The sequence below is a fragment of the Arvicanthis niloticus genome, chromosome 9, assembly GCF_011762505.2.
Source record: "Arvicanthis niloticus isolate mArvNil1 chromosome 9, mArvNil1.pat.X, whole genome shotgun sequence".
Taxonomy (NCBI): Eukaryota; Metazoa; Chordata; class Mammalia; order Rodentia; family Muridae; genus Arvicanthis; species Arvicanthis niloticus.
This window is the reverse complement of record NC_047666.1, coordinates 68,430,569-68,451,813: the sequence shown is the minus strand read 5'-3', so window position 1 is coordinate 68,451,813 and position 21,245 is coordinate 68,430,569. Positions and strand designations below refer to the sequence as shown.

At 36.6% G+C, this 21,245-nt stretch overlaps 1 protein-coding gene across 2 annotated transcripts; it reads left to right on the top strand.

The window, feature by feature from the left end:
- The first annotated feature begins 4,490 nt into the window (after window positions 1-4,490).
- LOC117714921 (killer cell lectin-like receptor 5) lies at window positions 4,491-19,503 on the top strand. 2 transcript variants are annotated; one of them, XM_034511683.2, is made up of 8 exons: window positions 4,491-4,614; window positions 6,309-6,475; window positions 7,891-7,980; window positions 8,859-9,077; window positions 10,174-10,316; window positions 13,256-13,359; window positions 19,059-19,214; window positions 19,295-19,503. In XM_034511683.2, exons 2-7 carry the CDS (start codon window positions 6,364-6,366, stop codon window positions 19,192-19,194), a joined length of 804 nt encoding a protein of 267 aa, XP_034367574.1. In that variant the 5' UTR covers window positions 4,491-4,614; window positions 6,309-6,363; the 3' UTR covers window positions 19,195-19,214; window positions 19,295-19,503. The 2 variants fall into 2 exon arrangements, with proteins under 2 accessions (XP_034367574.1, XP_076796778.1); XM_076940663.1 differs by lacking the exon at window positions 4,491-4,614 and adding an exon at window positions 5,128-5,258.
- The last annotated feature ends 1,742 nt before the right edge of the window (window positions 19,504-21,245 follow it).

The window sequence follows — 21,245 nt, the reverse complement described above, 5'->3', positions numbered from 1 at the left end:
AGCCACTGGCCCGCTCACCCACAGCTGCGTGAATGTGGGACCATCCGCTGTGGTGTGGGAAGCCCGCTGCTGGACTCCCTCCCCCCACCCCCCGCGAGATTTCCTCCCCACAAGCCAGTCTAGCCTTGAACTTCTCATTCTCATGTCTCCATCTCTCAACAACTGGGACAATAGGTATGTGTGCCTGCCTTGTCCTTTTATTCTTAAGAGCTACCAAACATACTTATTTTAAATGTGTCATTTGGTAATTTTAGTGTCTAAAGCCTTTCTGGTTGAATGTACTGTATCTGCTGGATTTAGCTCATGGTGCCATTTTCTTAGTGGCACTCACTGAGTTTCTTTCCACTGGTACTTAATCTATCTGAGGCACAGCATCCACAGTGGTGACTTTCTCGAGAATTTTTCTTCCATTCAGTGCCTAGAACATGACATGTCTGGCTCACTTCTACTCTAAATTTGGCCCTGTCAGAGTAGACAGCTAGATTGCAAATCAGAATGAAAATAACTTTCTCTCCTCTCAAATAGTATTTTCAAGGATTCTGTCACAGTGTGGTCAAGGAATAGATTATACCTTATCAGATGTATTAATATGTTCATATCATACAAATTGTTGTTCTTATTATTAGCTTATTTTTCTAAAATCATACAAAGTTTTTGTCTGAAGTGTTATTGTAAAAAGGCTATCCCTGTTTCTCCTGCTTATACCTTTCAATAGCTAGAGTTGCCAGTGCTTGCCACAATGACTAGACACAGTTAAAAATTATTTATAGTCTACAACACCATACAGAGTCAGATATAGGCAGCATATAACATTTGGAGTGAAGTATCAGAAGCTGAGAGCATACCTTCATTCAGGTTAAGAGATCTTCATAGACCTTGACTATGCTACATAATTGTTCCCGGGTAGTTGTTTTGTAACTAGAGCCAGACCTGAGTCTTCAGTAAGAAAGCCTGGTGGTCTAAAGATTTCTGTGGCTTCCTCAAGCATTTTCTCAAATGAGAGGGTGCAATAACTTCTGTACCTGAACCTTGTAAGCAGCTGTAAGCCTGACTTGTGTTTCTTGGGTAGAAGTATAGGTGGGCTTCACTATGTAAGGTAAGGTCAAGAGGTCATGATTCAGACTGTGTGCTTCCTGTGTATCTGTGAATAGTTAGTGTCTGCCAGATCCTTTTCCTCTGTGCCCATGTTTATCACAATGCTTTATTGACTATATTCATTATATTTCATGGCTGGCTAATGTGTACACTCATTCCTACTGCATTTTACGTGTCTATCTATGATTCATTGGACACTTGGCCATTTATCTTGTTTTCCTCTCCTATGGTAAATCTAAATAGTCTGTTTCCCCTGACTTACATCTAGGGCTGAATACCAGTGTATTCTTTTGATGATTTCCCCTTTGCCATTTGAGGAGGCAGGAGAAGGGTACTGGGTTTTGGATGGGAGATAGGCGGATGTAAAGATGTAGGTAGAGGAGACCACCAGTTCAGGTGGCAGATCCCTTGGGATCCCCTAGTGGAGGATTTAACTGAGAATGGCTTACAAATTAGGATGCAAGTTGCTGTGCTCAATGATTGTGTTACCTGTTAATTCTGAACCAAGATGTGTGGTGTTTTCCTTCACGCCATGGCTCAACTGGGTTCCAGAGAGAAATGTATGGTGCAAAGTGTGTGTTTGTGAGAAGTGCACCCCAAAAGGCCTTGGGAATTTGGAAGTGTGGAACCTGCCATGGGTATTTTGTGAGTCGGTGGAGAGATTTCGGAGTTCCAGGTCAGAGAGTGTGATGAGATGTTAACAGGTCTTATGGGTTGTTGCCTAAATGTCTTCTCCTGAATGAATTGTATCCCTGGGTATTGAAGAGCCCAGACATCCACATGAAAATAAATGTTTTATAAGCTCCTTTTTTCATGCTTACTTCATTTCTGAATCGTATTCCTCATTTTCTCTCTCTCAGTGCTTGAGCCCATCAAGGACTATGAGAGCAGGCAGATAACGGAGAGTGTTAAAGAGCTGTGAGTATAAGTGCACAGTGTGGACACGAAAACAGAAAATCTCAAAATAGAGCTGTCTGGGGTTTTCTTGAGACCTATGAAGTTTACCATATTTCCTGGTGATAAAAGTTCCACCTTAAAAGACAATACCAAGAGATGGGACACTGGCCAGCATAAATTAGTTCTCCCAGGGAAGCAAGACACTAGCCCATCCTTTGTTGTGGGCTGGTGACTACTCCAGGTGCCACTCACCTCAGCCTGGGATAGGAAGAGCAGCTTGCAGCTGTACAATGATGACCCTGAGGTCTGAGGTTCTCATTGAAAAGTTTGAATATGGGACAAGGATTATGTCTACCTCAACATAAAGGAGTAGGCAGTTGTGGTTTCACAGCTGAAGTCATTCACAGCAAAACGGCCAGGAAAAAATATATATGTGTTATATATGTGTGCATATATTTGTCTGTGTGTTTGCATGTTTTTTTTTTTTCACAAAAATGAATTGAGAAGACAAAACTAAAGAAAACAAAACTTTCTTCATTTTTTTCACATCTCTGTTTTATTACCTGGTCATGTGAAGTTCAGTACTTCCTGTTTTATGCTGCACTTTGGTCAAAGAAACAAAAATTGGAGTGTTAGTCTGTCCCATTCCATCTGTAGTCACTGTATCTTCCAATGCTAATTGTGATCCTTAACTGTTTACATTCTTCAATAAATTCATAACTCAGTTTTACAGAGCTTAGAGGAAGCTGCTGCTCTTTGGATTTCAGTTACGGGCATGCTCATATCTCTGTCCATATAGACAAACAAACAAAAACCAAAAACCACCCTTTCTTCAGGGTGTTCAGTTTCTGTCAACTACCTTCTCCTCCTTCTCCTTCACCAAGTGCCTGTTAGGCCCCTCATCTCCCACTAATGTTATGGCCATAGTAATGACCAAACAACTCTGGAGTTCTTGCTCACAGTCTTTCTATGAAGTTAGAAGAGACAACAATATGCAGAGAACACAAAGAAGTGTTTCCTGTGTTTGTGGTTAGCCTCCACGATAAGGATGACACTCTCCTAGTAGAGATAAGGATGTACGAAATTCTAATAACCCTTAATATTTTCGTGGGCAGTATGGCATAATCATCCCAGATTTGAGGGAAGATTGTGGGTTTTCTAGAGCAGCAATGTCTCAGGGCTGTAGATGAGTTACTTTCTCACTTTAGCTCACGTACTCTCCTTGTCCTGACCTTCCAAACACCTGCACTCTTAGAAATGTTCACATAGAAAATATAGCCTGTTTTCTGTCTTAGAGAAGCTTCTGGAAGCTAAAGTCTAGACCCAAAACATTGCAATGAACCCATGTCACTGTAATTTAAACGAGTCCTTGTTGAGACAGCTTCTCATCACAAACCAATAGGCAAAACTCATAGAAGGAAAAATCACCTCATCTCATCTCTAAAAAATCAATTGTAAATAGGTACATACCAACTGATAGACTATAAATTAACTATATGTCAAGTAATGATCAATATTAGAATTCCTTAAATGTATATCTCCTCGAATCCCATGACTTCAGGTATAGAATGAGTTTCTTTGTATGTTCTAAAGTATATCCCATATAGTTCTTAAAGTACCAACCACAAAATTTTATAAAACAATTAGGATGTTAGCAGCAGAGGATTATCCATGTAATTTATGCAATATATTAGTGATTAGTAATTACATATGGCTTTAAAAATCTTGAGATCAAAATTTATAAAATAAAGAACTGCTTATTATTTATTAGAAAATATCTATTGGAAACGTGGTATAAATTTGTGTAGTGGTGTACAGCTGTAATTTTAAGAGTAAAAAGAGTAAGCACAGAGGTTTCCGAGTGTGAGGTCAGCATGTGCTGTATAGTAAGATACAACAACTACCTCGAAACAACAATAACAAACAAACCAAAAAAACCAAACATCAGACCAAATCATAACTCAGGGGAAATGTATACACTGAGCATGCTTATTTTCTTCCATTTGATTCCCCAGCACCATGAACATATCAGCAGTTAAACTACTCCATGTGGTTTATCAGTGTTCACAGTAAATATTATCTATAATTAAAATCTAGAAGAGTGTAAAGGAAGACTTTACCGTTGGAAATGTGAGTGCTTTAAAGGCATTTCTAATACATACTTTAAGCTGCAATTAACATGATTCAAAATCAAGAAGCAACTTTAAATGTAGTAACTTAAGACAACATTTCCAACAGCCTGTTTGAAAACTAGGAGCAGAGCAGCGTCAGTCCCTCTTTATCCTAGTGGTTTTGCTAAGGACACTGGATTTGCTCTCTTTGCAGAAGTGCTCATTTTCTCTGTCTTCAAATATCAATTATGGACATTACTTTTACAGCATCTGGCACAAAATGTTGTTTCTTTTCTTTGCTCTCAGAGTCAGCTTTCATTGTTTCAGCAATTTCCTCTTTTCGATTTGGTCAAGAGGAGGGGCAGAAAATCATGAGGTTGTGTATCACTCAGAGAAAAGTTAGTTTCATCTTGGAGCCTCTTAGGGGATACAGGTCAGAAAAAGCCAACTTTTTTTTTCCAATTGGGAGATCAATTCCCTCCAACAGAATCGCATCAGGGTAGCGACACAGGTAACAATAGCTGCTTTTATTTTTTTCTATCAAACGATCAAATAATTTCTAGAGAATTTTACATGTTGTAACATGAAAGCGGGATTAATGGGAAAGCCCTGTTGGTTGTGTTAGATTGATTAGATTGAGTTAGTCTGGCAGTATGTGAAACCTGTCTTTATTTCCTGGTTATTTTCTTTCACAGTTTGCTGTGAGTTGTGTTGTATGCTAAAAAATTAAGGTTCAGAGTACTATGATGTTCATTATTCTTTAACTGCATCAAATATTTACATATTCTCCATCTGACAAATGTCTCAATAGAATCCAGGTATTATGGATCAGTTTGTAAAGGTATTTGCTACACAAACCTGATTAATATCTGAGTTTGATCCCTGGAACTCACATGATGGTGGAGTGAAAGAAAACACTTTGTGAATTTATCTTCTGGACACATGCACCCCAGCTCAGCCAGCTCTACCTTAAGAACAATAATAATAAATAACAATTTTGAAACAGAATTATTTAATGTCAGGATTCTTTTTTTGCCAAGAAATAGGGAAAAGTTAAATCGCTTTGGAAAACTTCATAAATTAAAAACAAGAGAATATGCTGTAAGATGTGCAGCTTGTCTTTATTTTCGTCTGGCTTACATTTCAATTATTAAGGTAAGGGTAAGATCAGTTACAAATACTATTTACTAATACATTGATATCTATTATCAGATTGTATCCCTCATGGGCATTAGCTCATGTATGCTGCTGCATAGTGACTTAATTTATTTTCATAAAACCTCCTCTTGCAACACCATGTACAAGTATATGATATGTGATGTGGTTGTGTATATGGAATGATTTGAAATTAACACTTCATATTGTATACTCTATGCCTCTCTGTTGCTCCCACAACCACGCAGCAATCGCCTCTTTCTACTTTTCTTGTTACTGTTGTTATTAAAGGTTACAGACCCTTTCTGAAGACTTTGAGCCAGGAGCCTCAGATGAGAGAGAATATTCAGTATTGTCTTTCTGGGTCTGGTTTATCCTACTCAGTAGGATCTTATCTGGTTGAATCCATTTACCAGGTTCAAGCATAGAGAGGAATATGTAGACTATTGCCTGCTAGGGATTGTACATCTCAGCCGAATGTGGCTTCAACCCAAGAGATGTTTATGTGACATGGATCACCTGCAGTATCAACTTTCAGATTTTTTTTGAACATAGTGTCTGGGAAACTCTGAAAGACATGTATAAATAAAAAGACTGAAAGAACAGTTACTATTCATGTGTTTATCAAAATGTATAAATAATTTTAAAGCAACCTTTTTATTTATTCCTAAAGTTTTGAATCCTTGTTATTTGGATAGATTGTTTAAAAGTTTTTCAATGATTTTCAGGGCTCCCAATTTTACGTAACCTTTTAAGTGCTGTGTATTTTGAACAAATGGGCTGTGTCAATTTTATAATGACTTATTAGTAAATTTTTGATTCTTTCAATGTTTTTTTTTTTAACAATAATTGCTGGGACCATTAGAAATATAAACAAGGTTAATACCAAAGTGCAAAGTGTTCTCACCTGTAATGAAAATTGGCATCAGTCCATGTGAGTATTTTTGAATCATTAAATGATTTAGTCAGACCCCACCCTTTCTCAACCTTCTGTATCATCATATCTATGTACCTCCTATAAGTGAACATATCAACTTGTTTTTTTTAAAGAAATCACTCAAGGCCCCATTTTAACTGAAAAGATACTTCATACATCACTCCCAAGATGAGTGCACAGGAGGTCACCTACACAAGTGTGAGATTTCATAAGTCTTCAGTGTCAGAGAAAAAAGTGAGGCCTAGGGATACTCAAGGGCCCAGAGAAGCTGGCCACCGAGGTAAGTGTTTTAAGTATCTGAAATCACATGTTATTATGCATTTTAAAAGTTTAACAATTTAAAAATATCTTACTGGTGTCTATTGAAATCTATAATATTCCATTTCATCTGTGCTTGGTTATGCACAGGGTAGGAGGGAAAAAAGAGTTTTTGTTGGAGAGTAATCACATACAAAATTGTTCAAAAATTGTTATGTTTAAAAAATAAAGCAACCAAGTTTTAAAATTAAAAAAAATGAAAGAATTAAAACACTACTTCTATTTAATTGATAATCAGTTACAAGATAAGTCCAATGAAGAAAGTAGAACAGTGGGAATCTGGTAGAAAAATGTTTCTTGAAAATGAAGAAGTGAGAAACAATTAAGAGGGTTTTTTTGGGGGGGTTCGTTTTTTATTTAGTTTAGTCAAGAAAACTTCTGAAAACTTTAAAACTAACAAACTAGAGTATGAAAAAGGACCAAATTTCTAGAGAAACGGAATTCCAAGGAAATGAAGCTTGTGCATTAGGACCAATACTTTCATTCTCAAGGAAATTGTTTTAATTGTCAAATATGCCCCACATCTCATGCAACAGGCGACAACTGTTGTTCATAAGAGGATGTCTCCAACATGAAATAAAACTGCAGATGAAATGAAGAGGGAATAAGAGGATTAGTATGTGTGGGAATGACTAAACCTAGTGTGAATTCCTGAAAATCTTAAAGAATTATTTCATTTATTAATGAAAAAGCAGAAACATCACTTTTTATTTTTTATAAAAGTTTCTCTATACACACTGTCTCGGCTCTACTCCAAGATGAGATAGTTTTCTTAGTTGATATAATGATAATCAGAAGCATGGAGTTTCAGACTCCAAATGCCTTAGATAAAACACAATGTTTAGTCTTATTTAGAGCAAAATAAAACTTACAGGGAAAAGGAGAGAGTTGAATTATGGGCCCTTTCAAGGATAGAGATGTCTACAGATCAGGTCAAGAGCAGCTGTGGTTCCCTAACAGTTTTCAACAACATCTTTCCCTTTTATCTTCCTCTCCATCCTCAGTTATCTGTCTTGGTGGACTACATGCTTCAGTGTGGTGTCTTGTACTTGGGTTGTATCTGTGCCTCTAATGCCTTCTCTAGAATGTAGAACTGGGTGAGGGCACATGCCTATCATCCAGATACTTCTGGTCTGAGTCGTGAAGGTTTACAATATAAAGCTAAAGCAGAAGTTAGTTCAAAATTTTGTGAAACTTCACACAGCAGTGGCTGTGTTTTAGGTAGAAAAATACAATTTTATCAGCACATTATCAGTCTGTATCTTCATTGACTTGAGCATAATTTCCCCTTGTTTTATGTGCTATACTAAATTATAATTAGCATTGAGATGTGCTCTTATCATGGTAATGATTTTCTTGCTTTTTTGTTGATTTAAGGGAGTTCAGTCCCCTGGCAGCTCATTGTGGTAGTTCTTGAACTCCTCTGTTGCATTCTGCTGGTAACTGTTGTGGTGTTGGTGGCAAACAGTGAGTAATTGAAATACATCTTACTTAACCTTCTTTGTAAGAATAGCTTTAGACAAGAACTGTACAGTTATACACTCTGTCCATTACCCTGCCTATAATCATGGGATGAGTCAGAATCTCTGGACTTTAATAAGTTTTCCTGACATAACTGCAGCATTCTGTTCTCTTCATACCTAGTCTGTTAGCCCTGGGGCAGTTGGGAGCTGCACTGCTCTTTCTTATTCTTGGTCATTCATGTTCTGTTTGAGGACTTGGTGGTATAGTTTACCTTCTGAGTTCAGGTGATTGTTAAACTTATATAAAATTTTGTAAGAAACAGCTGTTAAAAGAACTTATGACATTCTTTTCCTTTTTCTTTAATGTATACTGGGGTCATGGTTAAGTAACAAAACTATATTTAAACAGAGACATTAAAGGCTAAAGTTTGTTGAATTCTTTCATATTTAGAGAGAAAATCACATACAACTTGTGCTAAAACATAGCTATAATGTGGATATTTTGTATTTCATATGCTCCAATAACAATTGTCCCATTTCTTATAGTTTAATTTTCAGTTCAGATTTTCATGGTGTGCTAAGTATTGGCTGAATATTTTACTTAGTATTTATTTATAGATTTGTGCTGTAGAAAATGAAGCACCTGTATGTAACCTCCATCACAATTTTATTCAGCTGCCTTATATAGTTTACAATCAACTTACCCATAGAGAAAAATTGATGTATTTGTTTCTATAGTGAGATAAAGTACTAATTTATAAAGTTAAGTACCAATGAAGATAATGATATGTGTTACCTGTCAACATGAAGCCTTTTCTCTACTCTTAAAGTTCAATATATACTTCTTATAAGCATTTTTGATATTATATCTGACTAATTTAGTTTTTCAGTATCGTCATGAAAAACATGAGCTGCAGGAAACTCTAAACCGCCATTATAACTGCTGCACCATGCAATGTGACATCGACTTAAAGAAAGAACTGCAGAGAAATAAGTCTATAGATTGTGGTCCAGGAAATGATCTTCTGGAATCCCTCAACAGGGCACAGAACAGATGGTACAATGAAACCAAGAGTGTTTCAGGTTCCTCTCAGCACACAGGTAAGGAGCAGGGGAGGACCATGAACACAGAACTGCATCATCTTCTACTGTTTCTTTTATGGAAGCTTTCAAGTCCAAGCAGCAGCTTAGGATGATGGTGATCTCTGGGTCAATCATTAGGGGTTCCTTATTTCCTGCAGGGACCTGGAAACCCAGAAATCCCTGTTTGGGTTAGCACAATCCTAGAGTTTCCAGAAGTCAGTGTCTTTTTGGGACTCCTACTGCTCCCTGGGGATGGAATTACAAATCAGTATTCCTGAGAATTTGATTGGGTCTACAGGAAATTCTGTCTGTCCAACTTGGTTTTTGTTTTTGTTTTTGTTTGGCTAAACATGGAAGTTTTTAGTAAGAATGTATTTATCATTTATCTACTATTTTTGTTAAAATACTTAGAACATTTATATAAATGCAGTTATAAAAACAGTGATGTATGAGTGTGGTTTTGGGTGCTTGATTTGTGTTTTTTTTCCATCTGACTTGTTTTGAGAGATTTGGTCTGTTCGTAATAAAGAGATCCTCCCTGGATCAGACAAAGGAGGTTCTCCATGGTGCACACACATTGCTACTCTGTGACACAGGCATAAGACTGGATAGCTGAAAATATCAAGTGTCACAAGCAACATTTCTTACTATTTATTGTGAGTAGTCATCATTAGCTGACACATTTTATTTGTCAAAGTGTAGCCAAGGCTGGCCTGGAAGTCATTACTTAGCTTAGGATGACCCCAAACTGGTAGTTATCTTCCTGTCTCTCTCTTTGGAGTTTTCAGGTTATAAGCATAAGTCATCAAGCCCTGCTGATTCATTTTCCTTTAAAGGACAAATAGTATTCTTTTGTGTATATGTGCTACATTTCCTCTATTGATTCATCCATGATTCACACAGGAAATGTTTCTATTTCTCTAGTGTTATTAACAATGTTGCATGGTTCATGTGTGTCATGGGTGTTTTAGGGGTCTCTGGGAATTATGCAATCTCATTTTCTTAGACCTGTGAGATCCACCACCCCAAGCTAACACAACCTTTATTTATATTGTGTTCTTATAACAGAATAGCAGTAAATAGTAAATTTAACGATTTACCTTCTCTGTTGTAGGCAAAAGTGTTAAAACACACTGGTTCTGCTATGGTATAAAATGTTATCATTTCATCATGGACAGAAAAACATGGACTGAATGTCAAGATTCCTGCCAGCATTTCAGCTTATCTCTTCTGACAATAGATGATGAGGATGAACTGGTACTGTGGACAAATTGCCCCTTTATTGACTTAGACTCTGTCTCTAACCCTGAATAAAGAGATACAAATCCAGGTTTTCTTTTTTTTTTCATTTGTATGTGGGTTTCCAGGAATTTTAAGGAAACTGTGGGACACAGGTCTACTAAGAGGAGACTCATTACTACAGAGAGACTTGTATCCTTCAGTGTCCTCCCTCTCTCAGGAATCTACAGGAGAGTCCCTGAGAAAGCCTGTCTTTCCCTGATGAAGTTTAACCCTTTGATATAGCACATCCTGTGGCTGCAGGTTATTGATCTCCATAGAATATCAAATTATCTCCTGTTGTCTAGGGTTTGCTCTTTGGAACCCGGAAGGAAGTGAGGCTACCTGAGATGAGTAATCAGATGACAACAGGGAAAGTAGTTGAGCTGTGGGCCTGTCTGCCAAATGAGATGATATGGGAAATGTGGAATTAAATGGTTTGACCAGTTAGCCCCATCATGATTTTCACTGAAATTGTCTATAATATGCACTGCATAGAATTCTTAGGGTCTGTGAAAAGATACTCATCTTTAGAAATGATTATTTAAATGAAAACAAAGTTTCTAGAATTCTGACATTTTCAGTTTTGATTATTACAAATGAAATGTCTTATTCAAGGATGAAAACTATATTTTTCTGTAGACATGATTGCAGGTCTACCTTGAAGACTTTATTTATAATTATAATATGGTATGATATTTATACATCAATTTAAATAACTACATATAAGGATGATCAATGTCAAATAATAGTGTAATTTTCCATTTGATAGAGTAACTATAACCAATTTTAAAAATTTTAAATTATTGTTAGCAGCAGCAGCAATAGTAGTATTTTAACTATTAGTTTTACATCCTGTTCACTGCCTCTCTCCTGCTCACCTTCTCCCGTAATCCACTCCCATCCCCTACCATCTGCTCTGTTAGAGAGTAGGCCCCTCAACTATCCTCATCACTTGTCATATCAGTTCTCCATGAGGCTGGGTTTATTTACTTCTACTGAGGCCAGACAGGGCAGCTTAGTTATAACATAACTCATGTGCAGGCAACAGCTTTTGCCTGCTCCAGTTGTTCATATATAACATGATGACAAAGATGCATGTATGCTGGGAAACCAAGGTCCAGCCCTATGTATGTTCTTTGTTTGGTGGCTTTGTCTCCAAGAGCCCCGAGAGTCCAGGTTAGTTCATTTTCTTTGTCTTCCTATGGAGTTCCTACCCCCTTCAGTGCCTACATTCTGTCCTCTCATTCTTCCATAAGAGTCCCCAAGCTCCATCCATTGTCTGGTTGTGGGTGTCTGGGTATGTATGAGCCATTTGCTGAGTGGAGCCTCACAGAGGACAGCCATGCTATATTCCTGTCTGCAAGCATAACTGAGTCTCATTAATAAGGTCAAGGATTGATGCTTTTTTATGGGATGGGTCTCAATTTGAGCTGGTTATCCATTGGCTGTTTTCTCAGCCTTTGCAGCAGTCTTAATCTCTGCATTTCTTACAGACAGGATGAGTTTTGGGTCAAACATTGTTTTGTGGGTTTGTTGGTGTTGCTATTGCTCCCCTGAGGTTCTTTCTTGGCCACAGGCGGGAGTCTCCCCAGGCTACATAGTGGCACACCTAATAGCACCCTTATTGATTGCTGTGTGCCTCCCCTATCACTAGTCTCCACATCTTCCAGCAGATGTCCCTTACCAACCTCCCCATCAGGTGCAGATTTTTATTCATTTGCATGGCTGTCAAGCCATCCCTACACCATTCCCCATACCTGAATCTGATACCCCACTCCCTTCCTGATCTCCTGTCCCACTGAGTTTTCTCTCTTCTTCTGCCTTCTATGACCATTCCATTCCCAGTTCCAAGTGTTACTCAAGCATCCATGCTTGTGCCCTTCTTCCTGTCTACTCTCCTTAAGTCTGTGGAGTGTAGCATGGGCATCCTGTATTTTATAGCTAATGTCCACCTATAAGTGAATACATAGCAAGAATTTTCTTTTGGGTCTTGGATACCTCATTCAGGATAATATTCTCAAGTTCCATCAATTTGCTGGCAAAATTCATGATGTCTTCGGTCTTTCACAGCTGAATAGTATTCCATTGTGTACAAGTACCACACTTCTTATCTATTCAATTGAGGGGCATCTAAGAATTTTCTATTTTCTGGAAATTATGAATAAAACTGCTGTTAATATAGTTGAGGAAGTTTCTTTGTGGCATAATAGAGCATCTTTTGGGTATATTTTCAGGAGTGGTATAGCTGGTTATTTTGGTAGAACTATTGCCAGTATTCTGAGAATACTCCAAATTTATTTCCAAAGTGGTGGTACAAGTTACACTCCCACTATTAATGGAGTAGTGTTCCCCTTGCCCCACATTCTTGGAGCCTGTGCTATCATTTGAGTTTTTAATCTTAGACATTTTTATTGATGTAAGGTGGGATCTCAGAGTTGTTCTGATTTGCACTTCCCTGATGGCTAAAGACATTGAACATTCATTTATGTGCTTCTTGGCCATTCAAGATTCCTATACTGAGAATTTTCAATTTAGCTTAGGCATAGAAGATGCAATAGAAGAAATTGATACATTAGTCAAAGAAAATGCTTACTGTAAAAATTTCCTGCCTTAAATAGGAAGATTGTGAGTTTAAGGACAGCCTTGGTAATATAGTGAGACTTGATCTAAGATGCATAGTCATACATCATGTCATAATTCCAAACATCTCAAGACATCTGAAGTTTTTATTTTAAATAGCTTATTGAACTGACACAGTTTTGATTTAAATGTTTTACTTTGGAAAATGAACATGTTTGGTCTGACTTGTGGGAGGACAAGACAGCAGAGATCAACATAGGAATGCTGGGAACTGTTCCTACTTTTTCTCTCAGCAAACAGAAATTTTAGTATAATGTTTGTTGTTTCCTTTACAGAATTTCCTTCAGCCTCAGGTTACTCCTGACAATTACTGGGTTGGATTGTCATATGATAAGGAAAAAAAAGAATGGTCATGGATTAATAAAGTCCCATCCAAACTGTGAGTTACCAAACCCTTCCTATTCTAACACTGGTGTGGGAATTGGGACGATTGTGTGCAAAGGTGTTTCTCTCATTTCACATGGCTTTCCTCATTTTCTATGGAGCTTACTGGTAAGGACAAGCGCATAAGCCAGTGTCTGAGTAAGTTTTACAGAGGGAAGATGTATGGTCAAGGAACTGACCCAAAGTGGCTTAATACTGCCACTCTCAATATTTGAGATGCTTAATACATCTCAGGATTGTGTCTTCTAAGATGTGGAGGGCACTAGGATATCAACAACTTGTGATAGTGTTAAGTGACTGAATTATCATGACAGATACAATGAGTGAGAGTTCTCATACATTTTTTGTGATATTTTATACTGTTGTTAGCTTATATAATTATTGGTTATTTACAAATATAAGGACATGTTTATATAACATACATATGTATGGCCATCATCCATTTCAAGGTATTTTGTTATATAAATCTGAAGTTTTTTGTTTATTCATAATCTTGTAGAATTATTAATAATACATACTTTTCTTGAGTATCATCCCCTAGTCCCACTAAATCTATGCCCCACTAACTCATTGATTTGAAACTAACTGTCCATATGTACATAGTTTTAGGCCATCTACTGGAACAAGAAAACCCAGCAGTGGCCACACCCTCAATATAGAATTGAATCCACCTTTTCCAGCAGCTTTCACCTAAAAATAGTGATTTCTTAATAAGAAATATTTGTTTCAGAAATTTCATCTCTTCTAGAAGCCTGCACTTCATAGAGCTTTTCCCCTTCTCTGGTTCTTACATTTTTCTATGTCCTCTTTGCCCTGCTGTTCTGTGAGGCTTGCTGGTGGAATGAAGGGGAAGAAGTTGATGTAGATTCTCCTTAAGGGCTCAGAACATAAACACTTCTCATAAGCTCTTTGACCAGTTCTGCTTCTCTGCATGGACTACGGACCACTGTATAAAGAAGGTTCTGATGAAGGTTGAAAGCACCATTGGCCTAGTCTATAACTATGAATATTAAGAATACATTTTAACCACTGACCACATAGCAGAGCAATTGTAGCAAGTTCCAACATGGGGCCTGTGACTTCCCCAAACTTGGGCTTTTGATTTGGATTACAACACCAAACATGATTGTCTCCTATGGTAAACACCCCTCTTCCAATAAGAAATCACTTATTTATCCTATAACATATCTTGCCCAGCAGGTCAGCATTGTAGCCTGTAGGCTCCAGTAGAAGATAGGACTACTCATATCTTTTCTACCCTGCAACCTGCAAAACACCTACTAAGTCTTTGAAAACCAACCCAGGCTAAGATATTTTCATCTTGGTTTGAGATTGACTTCTTTATGTGTTGGTGTCAGAGTATCGAGCATCTTCAGCAATTGAGCCTCACCATGTAGTTAACGCAGGTGCAGGAGCATTATCTTGTGCTATGTGAGAGACCTCTGTCATCTCCCTGATCAGTAATTTCTCTGGAGGTATCCCTTGCCTTGAAATTTGGTTTTCTTTTTAAAAAATCATATCTTCTGTAATTGTAACTTTTTTCTAAAGTTAAATTTTTATGTTTTAATTAATGTGTTTTCATAAAATATATTTTGATCAGGTTGCCTCCTCACTGAATACTTGTTGTTCCACACTTTCCTACACACTCAATGTCATGTCATTTCTCTCTCCAAAAAAACCCAATGACAACAAAACAGGGAAAGTAAAATCAAGCAAGCAAAAAAACTATAAAACCCAATAAGACACAAAACATCCATCTCAAAAAACAAGCAAACAAACACACAAACAAAACCATACATTAAAAACCTCCAAACCACAAAGAAAATATGGACTGTGTTTTGTGTTGTTAAATTATAAATTTACTAACTATTGGGTTTCTATAAGGCCTTTTATACATCTTTAGTTTTGGATAACTCATCCTTTATTCGTTCCTGTCTCTTATTCTACACTACTCATCCACATTGTCCTTGAATCCTCAGAATCACTTGTCTGCTTTTGCACCATGTACTTATCATTTTTATGATGTTGGTTGCTTTAGAAATACAAATTTGAAGAAATTACCCAATAATTCTGTATTTGTCTTTCAATAACTTACTTTTTATATAATTTAAAAATAAGTTTAAATTTTATTATTTGTTGATAGTTTGAGATAGGGATTCATCTCATCCAGGCTGTCATTGAACTCATGATCCTCATTTCTATTTCCATCAGGTGTTGGGACTATAGGTAAGTATGTCTAGACAGTCTGATATCTCTTGAAAGATGTTAGTTATACTCATTTTGCATATGCTAGTTGGTAATAGTATTGTGTGTACTTTTGTGGGTTTAATGTACTGTTTCTGTTGTCTTTTTTTTAATGATGTCATTTTCTTTTGGCATCAACAAGGTTTCTCCTTCAGCAACTATAGAAACTATCTGAGGCATGGTCCCCACAGTGATAACTTTCTCAGGAATCTTTCATTCAGCGCCTGGGAACATGGCGGGTCTAGCTCACTTCTATTCTGAATGTGGCCCTGTTAGAGTGGACAGCTATGGTCCAAACCTTCATGAAAATATCTTTCTCTCTTATCTTAAAGGACATTCTTAAGCAGACTGTCACAGAAGTGGCTATAGGACAGACATCCTTACAAGATGTACTAATACGGTCTTATCACAGATTATTTGTACTATTATTAATTTCGTTTTTGTTTATGAATTATCATTTCACGCAGACTAGCTTGAGTTTTCCTGACTCCCTCTTCTAAGCACTGGAATATCTGGTATTTTACATTAGGATTGGCCACAGAGTTAATGAATTTCTTTATATCCTCTAGCATCATATAGAGTAAGAGATGGGCAAGTGGTAATATTTAGAGTGAGATATCAGAGAGAGAAGATGCCTGTATGTAGAATAACAGATCTTTGTGGACCTTGTCTATACTATAGAACCATTCCCTGATGATGGTATTGTTACTAAGGCCAGACTTCTAGTTTGAATAATGATTCCAGTATCTAGATTGATTTTGTGCCACCACAAGTTTTTTTTTCCTATGGGAAGGCACAGAAGCTTGCCAATCTGTTATAATGCCTTCTTTTAATAAATAGAAAGCAACCAAAGAGAACTCTTAAAAATTGTGATAAAGATTAATTAATGTAGCTCTATATAACTGGTGAATTCTGGCAGGGGTGTAGGTGTAGAATGACTCATTTTTCTTTAAGGAGCTGGTCAGAGGGAATTTGGCAATGCTTCAGTTATTATGTGGACAACATAAATTGGTCCTGTTTTTTGTCTTTTTTATTTGTTTGTTTTGATATTTTATTCTTTCCATCATCTTTTTTATGTTTGTGTGGATAGTCATAAGAGTGGCGACTTATGGGAGGAATGGGAAGTGAGTGTGTGTACAGCTTATCTGATGAAATTACCAAATAATGAATAACAATATGAAAAAAGTAGAATGCAGTTGTAGGTTTCTGCTTGTTAGTGGTTTCGATTTGGTTAGATAGTATTTGTTATTTTAAAAAAATTAAGTCTTGAAAATGGGGTCTGCGTCTATAAACTCTATGTACTCTCTTTTATGAGATAAATGATTCTTAACAAATACATATACCAATTCAAATACCATCATATAAAATAGTTTTATGTCAACTGACAGAAGCTACAGTCATCTGGGAAGATGGAATCTTAATTAAGAAAGTATCTCAATAAATTATGACTGTAAGGACATCTGTAGATCATTTCCTTAAATAGTGACTGATGTAAAAGTGCACAGCCTATTGTGGGTATCACCCCTGAGATGTTGGTGTTGGGTATGCTAAGAAAGGCTGAGCATGTTTGGGGAGCAAGACAGTAAGCTTCACTCTTTTCTGACATCTGCCTCAGATTGTGCTTTCCAGCTTCTGTCTAAATTGGCTCTTGCCCTGGCTACCTTCAATTAAGGATGGTGTTGTGAAAGTTTAAGCAAAACAAATCCTGTCCTTTCCAAATTGCTTTGGCCATGGTTTTTTATCACACCAATAGAATCCATTAAACTAAAACATCATTTTTGTTACCCTTTAATGTTCTTTTATGCACAACTGGCCCTGAAAAGGCAGACATATGCTTTCTTGTACTATAAATGACTATGGCCTAGTGCAGACTGCCATGTGCTATGTACAGATTTGTGATTGGCTCTGTATTTCCCTTCATCTTTCCAATTATTGTTGTCACTATGTTGTTTTAAGTAACTTGAGATCTTTTTATTAGCTCGCTGTTTCACTCTTCTGACAAAGCACTTTTGCATGCACAAATATGCCAAAATGTTTCTTCATTCACATATGAACGTGTATGTTTTTAAATTTTGACAATATGAATTTTTGACAATTATAAAAGTTGCTGCATCAATTCATGTGCAAGTAACTATGTGAACTGACATTTTATTTCTTGTTTACCAATTATTTTGTTAACAGCTGTCTGCTGGGTTCTTTTTACATTTTGCCCACATCTAAGATATACACATGACGTTTTAACTGTAACTATGAGAATATCTTATGGCTGTCTAATATGCATATCCATTCCTAACTATTTCATATTCAAAAAACCGCTTGGTTTAATTTATCTTCCTTGTTTCTTTTATATTCCTAAATACATTAAATATGAATATTCTATTTTTTCTCATCTTAAACTCTAAGATCAAAGACAGTAACATATTTTGATATGACTTATTTCTTTGAAGTCTCAGTTCCATGTAGTTAGGGTATATTTCAATCACATTCTTTCTTTGCCAGAGTCTTATTAACTGAAAGTAGCCTCAAATTCCCTGTGTAGTTTTAGCCTTAAACTTTGAATCCTCAGACCTTCACTTCCTAAATCCTTGTACTACTATTGTATCCCATTAGGCCTGGATGGATTTAATATTGAGGATCTTTATTACAAGTCATTCCTTAGTCATATTTCCTTTTTGGAGATAAAACTGGCTACAGTGTTCCTGTGAGAACCTGAGGTTTGATCCAACCCTTGCTAATATCTCAGCCTGAGTAGAAATCTTATTTGTGCTGGTTTACACTATAATTAAGAAGATTTGACTTCTGTTTTTGTTACATAGCCCAGGCTTGCCTAGAACACACAATCCTTCTATTTCAACCTATGTGCTAATTTGGTTTTTTTCTAGTTTATTTATTTATTTTTATTTTGTAGCACTTAACTTTCTTTTCTAAAGAAGTGTATTTAAGGCCTGTAATATACAATCCTGCAGATTACCATATTTCTGTGAAGGCCCATTAGCTAGGACGTGGTGTAGTTAAAAGGAGAGAACAATCCAAAACCTTAGTTACATGTCTTCATCTGTGATTGTATTTCAAATCTTCTATTTCTCCTTGAAACACAAGCATATGAGACAGTGTCTTGAGTCACACACATCTGTTTTTACTTTTATCCTAGCGTTTTTATCGACAAGATATAAGTGGAAGGGCATGTTCTGCATAAAATAATTCCTTGGAAATTTTGAAAATCCATTTTTCTGCTTTCCACAATTTTCTAGTATGAAAAAAAATGAGGTTTTGTTGTGACAAAGATTCCATTATTTTTAATAGGCTTAGAGTAAAGAATGTATTTTCGTGATGAATGCATGATTATTATTTTCATATTTTGTTTACTTTGGTGAACAGAGTTTTTAAAATCATCTCATTTCAGGAAATGTTTAAAATCACCAGTTGCCCATTGTTGTTTTTGTTCTTTAGTGACTTGAACATAAAGAAGTTCAAATTAAATGATGGAAGATGTGTATTCTTATCTAAAACAAGACTAGAGAATACTAACTGTGTTAATTTAAACAGTTGTATTTGTGGGAAGAGACTGGATAAATTCCCTGATTGATGCTCCAAAGATTGTTAAAGGTAAAAAATGAAATATTCTGGTTCTCATTTGTTTCCTGTAATAATTCATGACTTCATACAAACAAATATTTTGATCATAGGACTTAGTCTGCTTTGCAAACAGAGAGACAATCTGGATGATTTTTGGAATGTTCTCTGGATTCTGACTTGAAAGAGCAGAGGACATCATCTTTCCTGGTGGAGACAAGACAGATCTCTGGTGCATGGACAGGCTTTGCTCCAAAGCCTGGAGGAATCTTTTCTATTTGCTTAAACTTCCATAAAACTAAATAAAGAACCCTAATAAACAGCCTGAGTATTTTATTATGAGTAAATTAAATCATTTTAATTGAAAGCACAGTTAAGAGCTAGAATTTTGCTCTTCATACATGCATGTTCTCTGATTGTTCAGTCCTCTGAAGCAAGCTGAGCTGCCTCAGACACCCTGCTATAACAGTAGGACCTCCATTCTCTACCCACCTCTCTGACCACCTTAATCAGTTCTGTGGTGGCTGAAGAGATCTACAGATCCTGAACTCTACAGACATCTAGGTCCAGAACCATACATCCCAAGGATACCCATTAGAAGCTTGCCTCACCAGAAATATTTTTTTCCAGATGGAACAGAAGCAATAAAGAGAGATAGAAGCTGCTTGGCAAAAATCTGACATGGGCCAAGGACAAAGAAATGGGCTGCTTGGCGGGAATCTGACATTAGGCTGGAACAAGGAAGTCATTTCCAGCAGGAGTCTAAATTTTAAGCTAGAACAAGAATGTAGGCTTCAGACATGAAAATGAGTTTGGGCTAGGTCAGGGAATTTGGCTCAGATATTTTGGTCATTCTGGTAAGTCCTTAGAAACAGTGATCATGGAATTTTTCTTATTGCCTTGCTTGTTCCTTGACTATTTGCATCTATTGTATTGATAGTTCCTCAACCCAGAACCGACCTTAATACTTGCATATGATTAAAATGGTATAAAAGCAAAAAGGAGGAGTGGGGATGAGGTAGGAGTTTTCTAGGGAGGGGAAATGGGGAAAAAGTTTCCATCTAAAATGTAAATAAATAAAATATCCAATAAAAAAAGAGAGATTGAAATAGAAGCAATAAACAAAATATAAATTAGGGAATCCTGGAGATAGAAAACTGAGGGATGAGAATAAGAACAGCAGATACCAGCATCATCAAAAATGTTCAGTAGATTGAAGAAAGACTATAAGGTTTAGAAAATATAATAGATGAAAGAGATACATCAGTTAAAAAAAAGTTAATTCTAAAAAATCCTGAAAGAAAACTAGAAAATCTGGAGTACCATGGAAAGTATTAACCTAAGAATAATGGAATACACGAAGGTTAAGAATCCCAGATTCAAAGCCCAGAAAAATGTTTTCAACAAAATCCTAGAAAAAAATTTTCCAACCTAAAGAAGAGATACCTATAAACATCTAAGAGCCTGTAGAACACTAATTAACTGGACAAGAAAATATAGTCCAGTGAAGGTAGACTTTGAGTCCCTTCTCCTAGCCATCTGAAAGTCAATATTCTCCTGTCTACCTATGGATCAAGATGTATTACCTTTCCCTAGGTTTCTAGGGCCCCATCTGCCTGGATGTCTTGATAAGGGACTGAACCTATGAACCTGTAAGGAAGTCCCTAATGTTGTCCTATATAAGAAGTACTTGATCATGAGGTCTTTTTAGCAATGAAACCCTAAGTAGGTCTAGGTAATACACATAAATTACTAATAGTGTAATTTTCTGCCAGACACTGTAACAGGATTATAGAAAATTCTGTCTTAAAGTCCATGATCTCTCCAGTCATGGGCTGTTGATTTGATTAGAGTTTAAACATATCATCCCCCATGTGGTAAATGTTTCAAATCCAGTGAGAAATCAATTAGTTATCCTCTAGCAATGGTACCACTGGGCAAACCTCCTTAGTATGTATGTAGCTAGACATGGTAGCAATAAAGTCCTTAATACCTTTTCTCCTCCTAGCAGACTTCACTGTACCTAATGACTGTTTGAAAGATAGTCAAAGGACAAATGATTCC

Bases quoted from the DNA above. Each gene is read 5' to 3' on its own strand.
- LOC117714921 (XM_034511683.2), top strand. From the start codon at position 6,364: ATGAGTGCACAGGAGGTCACCTACACAAGTGTGAGATTTCATAAGTCT. The intron at 6,476-7,890 runs GTAAGTGTTTTA...TGTTGATTTAAG, and splicing joins CAGAGAAGCTGGCCACCGAG to GGAGTTCAGTCCCCTGGCAG. The intron at 13,360-19,058 runs GTGAGTTACCAA...TTTGTTCTTTAG, and splicing joins AATAAAGTCCCATCCAAACT to TGACTTGAACATAAAGAAGT.